A 9806-nucleotide genomic window follows, 5' to 3' on the forward strand; every position below is an offset into this window, starting at 1 on the left:
CAGATTAAGAACATAAATTTACAAATGAGAGCAAGTTATTCAGCCTATCTAGCCTGCTGAGTAGTTGATCCTTGGATTTCAGCTGTGTCCCGAAAAAAAAACCTACCAATTATTGCAATGGCATCAAAAACACTGGGCAGCTTGTTCCATATTCCCCACAGCCCAGCTCCCTGAGTAAAACAGACCAGTTCTCAGAAACAAATCCTCTTCCGCAACGTTTGCACCTGTTACCTCTGCTTCATGGTTAACCGTTGATGCCGAAGAAGTCCACTGGGTGGATTCCGCAGCATGGAATAAACCTTTACTTGCTCCTAAAAATTCACATTGTCTTTTTAAGGAAGGGACCACTGAAAAACTACAGGTCTGCTGCGCACACAAGGGAAACATGAAAGAAAACTACAAAAAATTATAAGATAAGATCACTTTATTAGCCATATATTATGCAATTAGCCATTGCATTAGGAATTTGTCTTTTCACATACCCCAGCTTGCTCTCCATGAGACACACAGGCAGGGAGAAAAACTTGGGATCAGAGCACAGGGTCAGCCATTGTACAGCACCCCTGGAGCAGCTGGAGTTAAGGGCCTTGCTCAGGGGCCCAACGGAGTAGGATTCCTCTGCCGGCCAAGGGATTTGAACCGGCAACCTTCCAGTCACAGGCACAGCTTTAGCCACAGAGCCACTGCACCACCAGGAAGGGGATCATACCCATGGGCTCACCTTGGGCTCCTCAGTGACCTTCCAGAGGTTCCCTAGAAACAGATAAAGTGCTCAAACTCAACACTTCTATGCAATGGTTTTCATCTTGGAAAGGCTCATGATTAGGATTTATTTTTAAGTGATTTTTTTTTTGCAATAGTGTAGTATTGTGTGGTCATCAGAAGTAAAGGGAAGTTTTAATCGGAATAAGCAGTAAATGATTATGCCCACAAGGGGGAGTAATACTCTGTTTGCTGTAGACTACAGTACAAGAATGCAAGAAATGCGCTCCTTCCTCTCTCCAAGCCACTGTATCATATCATTCGCTGTTACTTGCAAATCAGAGTGATTGGTTGAAAAGTGGGTCCATCAGGATTTTTTTCTCCAGCTAATTCTTATTTACCGAAGTGATTAGCAGCACTTGTGTTCATTAAGCCATCTATCCTCGCGATGCAGTACCTAGAGCAGTGGGCCTCCGTCTTGGTCCTGGGCTATTAATGTACCTGCTGTTTCTCGTTCAAACTGGGCTCTTCATTACGGGTCCTAATTTATTTGAACTTTTCTGCACGTATAGGTTTCAAAATACCCTTGAGTATTTTGCTAATAACTTCAACACAAAAAAACTTTAGACAGTTCCTCCTCAGCTTTCTACTAACGAATGTGTCTCTTATTTCTGTCTAAAAAGCTCTCAAGCTCTCAATCCATTTATAACGAGCGGAGACTGATAGGACTGATAATGCACCTGAATGAGGGAGGTTCTGAAACTTAAGAACTGGAAACAGGTTGATATCAATTGCAAAGTCCGCACGACGTTTTAAAAGAAAATTGAAATAACTGACCTAGAGTCGAGAAGGATGTTTCTCTCCTTTGAGATGCCATTGAAAAGTGCTTTTTTCAGTCTTGCAATCCCTGTATGCAGTGACGTCACAGGCAGGAGCTCCGCTGCGCACCGACGGCTCGTTCTCAAAGCGGATTGGCGTTTCCATAGCAACAGCCGTCCCAACAGGACTAGGGTTGACGCCAGGTCTGTTTTCTACCGTCCTACTTTTCTTGTTAAAGACGTCGAAATCGGGGGAAAAAAATCGCGAAAATGTCGGAAATGTCGGCGATGAACAGAAAAAATATACAAAAACTTGCAGAATCCCTGTCTAGACAAGTGAAACACTGTAAGTACAGTACACGCAGTACCTTGTTCGTGTGCCATTGAGTTCAACTCTAAGGAAGTGCTGTGTATCTCTTTGATATTGAAAGAAATAGATACTATTTCGTGAATTGCACCTTGTTTCCGTGAGTAACGTGCTCTTTGATTATGACAAGAAGAGCGACTTTCATAAATATGCCTTAGATTTTCTGTTGAATAGCCAGTTTGCAGTATTCATTTTAAACGTGAACGGCGATGGAGAAAGTTAATTAACCTCAGAGTTAGTCTAGATAAACTTTCCCAGAAGCTCAACCAGCGGAGCTTGTATGTTTTTATATGTAAGAGGAGAACACGAATGATTCATAACGTCTTATTCGACTCAAACTTCATGTGTACTTTACATCATGGGACCAGAAGTCAGGCGTTTGAACTTGTAATTAACTAGATCGTGGGTTCCAGTGCCAGACGAGACACGGCTGTTGATCCTCACTTGAAATTGAAGTTCAATTTCCCCACTAAAAATACCGAACTGTTAAAACTGATACAAATACAGATTAAAAGGTTAAAAGCGTCGGCCGTATAACAACTGTAATTATTCCCTGATGAGGGTGGCACAGTGGTTAGTGTTATGTCGCAGGTTCAATGCCGGAGCTGGGGTGCTATTTTCGAGGAGTTAGTGTGTTTTTGTGGGTTTCCTTCCACAGTCCAAAGACATACTGGTAAGTGAATTGGCTTCTGGGAAAACTTACCCTAGTGTGTGTGTGTGTGCCTTGTGATGGACTGGCGTCCTGACCAGGGCGTCGCCTGCCTTGTGCCCGTTGCTTGCAACAATAGGCTCCGGCTCTCCTGTGACCCTGAATTGGAAATAAGATAAGATCACTTTATTACCAATATACAATTTCTTGTATTTGGAATTTGTCTTTTCATATACCCCAACTTGTTCTCCATGAGACACACAGGCGGGGAGAGAGAAGCTTGGGGTCAGAGCGCAGGGTCAGCCATTTATAAAGCAACCCTGGAGCAGTTGGGGTTAAGGGCCTTGCCCCCTGAGCAACAGAGTAGGATTCCTCTGCCAGCCACAGGATTTGAACCGGCAACCTTCCAGCCACAGGCACAGATCCTTAGCCACAGAGCCACTGCCCTCAAATAGTGGTTAGAAAAGGATGGATGGATTATTTCCTGCTTATAATAATGCCTTCAGTGGAACTTTACAAATTAATTAGTGATTGATTGAAAAGTGGGTCCATCAGGATTTTTTTCTTCAGCTAATTCTTATTTACTGAAGTGATAAATTCCATTGGGAATTACCAATGTGAAGTCTTCAAATAACTCATACATAGAAGTAGGAGTTCAAATCATCATCCCTTCTCAATTTTCCTTTTTCTTTCAAGCTTTTGCAATGTTTTGTAATATATCACTGTCTAAACAGCACAATAACTCGCATTGAATTTTGTCTGATATGGGGATGCTTCTATTTTCATCATGTACAATAAGCTGTATTACTATACAAATCCATCATCATGGGCTAGAGCCGATCTGTCTTGTCTTCCGACATGCTGCGCCCAGTCGACAGGAACGAGACAGAAAGTTTGATCACGCTGTTCAACGCGCTGCTGGGGGAGCAGAGCGACAGGCGGGCAGGAAGTGGCCTGGACCGGGGACGCTTCAGGAACGTGCTGCACAACACGTTTGGAATGACGGACGACATGATTATGGACAGAGGTGAGCTTCCAGCTGCTGGTCGCACACATGAAAGAGAATGGAAAGGGTTTACCGTAAGAATATTTTTTAAAACCATCCTTTTTTTCCCCCCTCCAACAGTTATTAGCAAAAGAGGATGCTCTTGTGGTTTCTTTTTCATGTTTATTGTAAAAATAAATTCGTAGATGACATACATGTACTAAGGAAGAAAATCTCTGTTGAGAGCCCATTTCTCAGGCAACAGTACAAAAGGTTTTCAATATCTGCATTGTCTGTAGATGGGTGTATGAGAGTCTGTTTTTTTTTTTCCAAAAATGGCTTCTGTATTAAAATTTTAACAGATGGGCTACTTTTAGAAAGAATTAGATAGGTCAAAGTCAACATTTTCTATTTTCTATAACAATGTGAAAATTGTTTTTAATTTTGAATTTAGTCTTTCGTGCCTTTGACAAGGACAACGACAGTTACATCAGCATAAAAGAATGGGTGGAGGGACTGTCTGTGTTTCTGCGTGGGACCTTGGATGAAAAGATAAAATGTATGCGAGTATGTTGTCTGTTCACCTATACTTTTAAGATAGCCTCCATGTTGATTCTGAATAGAATATATTTCAAGATTCAAGATTTTTTTTTAATTTGCCATACACAACCAGTGTATTGGAATGCTTACTTGTTCAGATGTACCCAGTAACAGTAGAGAAATAAAAAAAAAATAGGCACAAATGACAAACAGACATGGACAATCAACTAGACAATAGACGTTATAATACAAACAAGACATAACATAGTGAAAAATAGTGCAGTACCTTGAAATGCAGGTGCTAATTTGAGCTGTTTATGATGCGGACAGCTTGGGGAAGAAACTGTTTTTGAATCTATTGGTCAGCGTTCTGATACTGCGACACCTCCTACCAGAACCCAGGGGTGAAAGTATGGTAGGGAAAATAAGAGTATGTTCATTCGCCCCAAATGTTTTTTTTTATAAATGATAACATTGCTTATCGTGACAGCCAGATAAACATGATGCTGTAGTCTCAGTGCTTTCCAAGTTACAATCAAGAGATCATTCAGTCATCCAGCCCGTTTGGTGGTTAGTAGTTAACTGGTCCAAGGATCTCATCCAGCTATTTCTTGGAAGACATCAGGGTATCGGTCTCAACAATAAGGCTGAGTAACCGGTTCCATACTCCCACAACGCTTTGACTAAAGAAGTGCCTCGTTCCTGATTTTAAAATGCAATTCAATGCAGTTTGCTCTGTACATTTAAGTATACATATGAGAATCCTTGGTCATATTTCTTCCATTTTTAATGCCCGCTGTTTCTCTCTCCATTAACTCATGGGACCAAAGACACACAGACAGGCAGCTTCTTGCTCCAGATTGCTATTCAGCAAAGGGAATTCTGTGGTTAAGAGAGAATAACACATCCTTCCCACACAACCTGATCTTGTCTGCAATTCAGCACTGTGTGCAGACTGTCTCCAATCGCACACTCTCTCCCAAGTCTCCAAACTTGAAAGCAGGGCTCATCCTACATTCTGGATGGATTCTGCCTTCCAGTTTGGAAGCCTCTCTTTGTATAAATACTAGATACGTGTTGACTTGTTCTATAATGAATCATGCTTAGGCTTTTTCATTTTTTTTTAAATGGATTTAGATTGTTTTGATGTCTATGACCTGAATGGGGATGGATATATTTCTCGAGAAGAGATGTTCCACATGCTGAAAAACAGCCTAATAAAACAACCCACAGAAGAAGACCCAGATGAGGGGATCAAAGACTTGGTAGAGATCACACTGAAAAAGATGGTGAGACTATTCCTGTTTGGTGTCTTGAGCTGAAACCTTGTTTAAGACTGGTCTTAGGTTTGGAAGTTCCCCCTATACTCTAACTGAGTTTGTATTTCAGTAATACTAATCAAAAATGTAACCTTTGAAAGTTTGCTCAGTTTACACATCTGTACAAAGAGTACCTTCAAGCACACAGTATTTGAGATGTACAGACTTGTAATACTTCAGTTTATTTCTAGTACATATTATATCAACATTCTGTAAAAACACACATAAACATGTTATCAGGAATATTTCACTTATATTACACTTCAAGTTATATCTTACAACTATATCTACATATATACCCAATATTAATGCATTTAATATTGTCTGTACTGACACTTGAAAGAAGTAGTTCATCCTGTAGTGCAAGCCAGCTTTTATTAAAAAAATAGATTGTTTTTAAAGTGTGGCTAACTACCAAATCAGGTTCAACATTTATGGTAAGTAATCCAAGTGAAGTAAAAATACTCTATCAAATTATTCTGAACATGGTACCATTACATTTTCTCAATAAAAATAATGCAAAGACAGAAAAAAGTGGAACATTATTAGGATACAAACACAAATACTTTATACTCATAATACAAAAATAAACCTTCATTATTATTTACAGGACCATGACCACGACAGCAGACTTTCATACACAGATTTTGAGAAAGCAGTGCGGGATGAAAATCTTTTACTTGAAGCCTTTGGAATGTGCCTTCCTGATACAAAGGTATCCAATTAAAAGAGAGCTTTACACTGACTGATGGAGCACATGAACACAGAGAGAATAGCCAGATTTTACTGCTTACAAGAGATGTAACGTTACATCATGATGAGATTTAACTACATTTAATGGTAAATACACATCACAAATTTAGTTCAAATATGTTCTAATGTGGCAAATCTCACAGATTTAAGAATTTGTGTAATTGGTGTGTTTGTTATGTTAAACATTACAAAATATACTTAGAAATGCTTTTATTTTAAAAATGTAAATTTGCTTTTGTACGGTAGACAAGTATATTGGAACATTTTTATAATATCTCAAAGATTAATACTAATCATGTATAATTCAAAACAAATTTATCTTTTTTTCTCTTTGTATTACAGAGTATCCTGGCATTTGAACAGCAGGTGTTCCACAATACTACTGAGACTTAAATAATATTATATAATCTAGAATTGACTACCTTTGTAAGAAATAAACTTTTATTTGGATGTATTGCAAACAAGCTTAATCCTGTCCTTATGAAAAGCCAGTTCATAATCACTTTTCTTTGAGGGTGTTGTAGTGTAGTGTTTCAGTTGTAATCGTCTTCAAATGTGTGCCTGAAGAAGGCTTCACAGCTAAAATGTTGTGGGATTTTTTGCATTTCACAGCCAAATCATTGTTTGTTTGTTATGCCTTTTAAGGTCAAAACACTAACGCCAGACTGTATTAGTTCTAATGCTTATCTGGATTGTTCCTCCTACTTCTGTTCAGCAAGGAGGTTTCTTCAGCACCTTTCAAATATCAATATTAATTTAATCAAAGTGATTTCATGGGCTTCTTATTATTCTAGTTAATGTCCGAGAATGACAGTTTTGGAATGCTGAAGACCTTCTGGAGCCACTCGGAAATCAATGTGTTATGTCTCATCCTCATTCATACAGCTCCTTGCTCTCGAGCAGAGCGTTTCCCAGTGTAAAGAGCACAATTAAATCCTCCTGCGTGGTTTTGGGGCAATTGGCTGCTGCTCTCCTGGCTTTGACTCTGGAACCGAAGAGATCTGGTTGCAAAAGAAAAAACAAATATGGTAAAATGCCCCAACACAGTTTTCCTATATTGTTATAACTCCACGGTGCCTCGAGGCAGAATATGTCTCCTACTGAATAGTCTTCGGAGAGATGGAAAGGTGGCGATAGAAAAAAAAGGCATGAGTGGCTCATAATGGATTATGTACAAACACAGGTGCACATCTGAGCACCAGTTTATTTGGAAATCTATATGTGGACTAAAAGAGACGAATTAGAAACATTTCAGATCTGATAGTCCTATTATTGGAAGTTATGCACATGGAATCCAGCTGGGCAGTTCTTCTCACACATATGCTTGTTGGTTTTGTAACACTACACTACTGTGCAAAGCCTTTCCAAATATCTTACAAGTACTGTAATGTGTGAGGTTTCTGATGGCTTGTGTTTTTAACAGCTCTACTGGCCTACTGAACAACAGCAGAAATGGAGAATAATGCCAAACACACATAACAGAAATGAAATGCTAAGACAGTGAAGGTCTTATAAAGAACTTAAAATCTGCAACTCACCTTAATTATTTTTGATCTGATTAAGTCGACTGAAGTGTTTAGGGAATCATCTCCCATATCCACTTTGGGCGTTTCTGGTAGTTTTGGTCCAATGATTGTCTCATTTGTTCTGTTAATTCCCAAAAGAGAGAGTTCCCCAGCCTGTTCCATTTTTCTTTTCCTTTCTTGTAAATGTGTGGTTCTTGGTATGAATCTTGCAGTACTGCTTTTAACTACAGCAACAGGATCTTTCTGGTCCTTGTGAACTCGCTTATCTTTACGAACAGACCCTAAGGGATCCCCCAAGGAATTCTTACTGTGATCAGCTGAACGATTCCTGGGCACCACTCTGAACCTTTCAGATGAAGAACCCGCTTCCGGAAGTCCCTTAAAGCTAAAATATGTCTGTTCCCCAAACGACTGATGCCCAGGGATGTCTTCCTGAGGAGGAGGAGGCAGCATGGGATAGCCATAATAATCATTCCAGCTCTCGACTTTTTCACCATCATCACCAGTTTCCTCTGCTTGCTGTTGTTCACATGCAGCTTCCTCAGATGTACTAGGCTTCTCCACTTTCTTCTCTGTATTATCATGGTCTCCTCCTGGAAGGAAATAAGAAGCCTGACTTCCAGAACACTCGTAGTATTTCAGGATATGCACATTAAATTCACAAGGTCTGGTAAAAAAAACAACAACAAATATCGATTTTGTCTTTGTATATTCATAACTATTACATAAGACCTCCTTACAAAGCTTTTAAATTCTTGTAAGTGATCAACTACACTTAAAGAGTGGAACAAATATGGGCCCCCAGCTTTAGATGGGAAGGTCTTCTGAACTTTTAGGACTATTCTGACTAAAGCATGAATCAACATTTGATTCATTTGACTCAACATTTGATTTTTATTTTAAAAAGCTCACCTTTATTCCGTGTTACTCTTGCAATATACCTCCTCCTGTCCTGCAATTTTTCCCTGGTGTCCTGCACCGTTTCATACTCAGGAGCATAGCACACATGTAGAAGTCCACCAAAAAAACTCCTCTCATCCAGTTTTCGTTTGGCTACTCTGTATTGGGTAAAATATTTTAAATAGTTGTGGGACACTGATGATTTTTCGTTTTATCAACATTTTAAAATGCAATTATTTCTTTGGTGTTGTATTAAAAATAAAGGGATATTTACTAAAATCACACAGTCACAGTATATTCACTGAATAGTCTGCACTTTCACAATTAACAGGTGAAATTAACTCGAATTAATGTGCTTAAAGAAATCCAGATTTTATTGTCGAGTAGGCTGTATGCCTTGTTGGCATAACGTTTTGTCCTTCAGTTCATCACAAACAAGCAGTTAGCAAAAAAACACACACAAACAGCAAACAGAACAAGAAACACAAATGTGAATTCGATCCAAATGCTAGGAAGACCACTGTTACCTTACTGGTGTGAAGTGGTATTATAAATGAAAATACCAGAACTGTTACCTTGCACTTTGTAGTTTCTGGAACTTTATCAAGTACACTTCTGTGAATTGTTCTGACGGATATTCGTCTAACACACGGTATTCTTCAATCACTCCATACAGAGCAAAAAGCTGAACCAGCTCAGACATCACCCCCAACGCAGGCACCCCCTGGACCAACAAGCAGCGGGACTCCAAGTTGATAGTATAAACCTAAACAAAAGGAATTGCACATATTACACTCCCTAAAGCTGCTTTTGACTTTGTCACCGTCAATAAATAAGAGTCAGTCTTCTTAGACTGCTCCAATAGAGCTCTGCTGGGTTAAAGATACTGTGGTCGTGCTGGACTTCGTAAACCCGCATTAAAAGCAAGTTTCTAATCTGAAAGAGTTTAAAGATGTTTCTTGTCTGACAGCTTGAGCCCAGCAGAACACAGTAATTGATATAGCAGGCTACGTACAGAAACAATCGTTTCGGTAAAGACAAACACAGGGGGGGGAAAGCTAACCTTGACAGCCTTAAGCCTCCTCCCTTCCCTGTATTTAGCTCTTGTATAACAAACGTCTGTTTGTTGGTGGTGTTTTAAAATCTCCGGGATGCTCCAACTGGAGGCAGCCATCTTGTTCTGTCAAGGCAGAAACAGCCTACACAGAGCTAATCGAGCGTGACCAATCGGGAAGGTCTCTGGCGCT

At 39.6% G+C, this 9806-nt stretch overlaps 2 protein-coding genes and 1 long non-coding RNA gene across 5 annotated transcripts; 1 reads left to right on the plus strand and 2 right to left on the minus strand.

Moving 5' to 3' along the window:
- Nucleotides 1–406: 406 nt before the first annotated feature.
- On the minus strand, nt 407–1649 carry LOC148650916 (uncharacterized). Its single transcript, XR_015925612.1, has 2 exons — nt 1540–1649; nt 407–753 (listed from the first exon to the last, which is right to left on the minus strand). It is a non-coding gene; the product is annotated as an uncharacterized LOC148650916 (long non-coding RNA).
- clxn (calaxin) lies at nt 1613–6597 on the plus strand. Of its 3 annotated transcripts, none has more exons than XM_088600599.1 (6): nt 1613–1866; nt 3408–3563; nt 3976–4080; nt 5199–5326; nt 5991–6095; nt 6476–6597. In XM_088600599.1, exons 1-6 carry the CDS (start codon nt 1791–1793, stop codon nt 6524–6526), a joined length of 621 nt encoding a protein of 206 aa, XP_088456725.1. In that variant the 5' UTR covers nt 1613–1790; the 3' UTR covers nt 6527–6597. The 3 variants fall into 3 exon arrangements, with proteins under 3 accessions (XP_088456725.1, XP_088456726.1, XP_088456724.1); XM_088600598.1 differs by having other exon boundaries at nt 1631–1866; nt 5199–5350; XM_088600600.1 differs by lacking the exon at nt 3976–4080 and having other exon boundaries at nt 1617–1866; nt 5199–5350.
- Nucleotides 5547–9778, minus strand: rbm48 (RNA binding motif protein 48). The gene is made up of 5 exons (XM_088600583.1): nt 9623–9778; nt 9135–9325; nt 8572–8717; nt 7672–8252; nt 5547–7134 (listed from the first exon to the last, which is right to left on the minus strand). The coding sequence occupies exons 1-5, from the start codon at nt 9731–9733 to the stop codon at nt 7063–7065; spliced, it is 1101 nt and encodes a 366-aa protein (XP_088456709.1). The 5' UTR covers nt 9734–9778; the 3' UTR covers nt 5547–7062.
- Nucleotides 9779–9806: the final 28 nt, after the last annotated feature.

This window comes from Lepisosteus platostomus, chromosome 12, assembly GCF_059453375.1.
Source record: "Lepisosteus platostomus isolate fLepPlt1 chromosome 12, fLepPlt1.hap1, whole genome shotgun sequence".
Classification (NCBI taxonomy): Eukaryota; Metazoa; Chordata; class Actinopteri; order Semionotiformes; family Lepisosteidae; genus Lepisosteus; species Lepisosteus platostomus.

Excerpts from the sequence above, each read along its gene's own strand:
- clxn (XM_088600598.1), top strand. The coding sequence starts at position 1,791 with ATGTCGGAAATGTCGGCGATGAACAGAAAAAATATACAAAAACTTGCA. Across the intron at positions 1,867-3,407 it reads GTCTAGACAAGTGAAACACT|TCGACAGGAACGAGACAGAA; the intron begins GTAAGTACAGTA and ends TGCTGCGCCCAG. Across the intron at positions 3,564-3,975 it reads CGACATGATTATGGACAGAG|TCTTTCGTGCCTTTGACAAG; the intron begins GTGAGCTTCCAG and ends TTTTGAATTTAG.
- rbm48 (XM_088600583.1), bottom strand. The coding sequence starts at position 9,733 with ATGGCTGCCTCCAGTTGGAGCATCCCGGAGATTTTAAAACACCACCAA. Across the intron at positions 8,253-8,571 it reads AAGAGTAACACGGAATAAAG|GAGGAGACCATGATAATACA; the intron begins GTGAGCTTTTTA and ends ATTTCCTTCCAG. Across the intron at positions 7,135-7,671 it reads TCAGATCAAAAATAATTAAG|ATCTCTTCGGTTCCAGAGTC; the intron begins GTGAGTTGCAGA and ends TTTTGCAACCAG.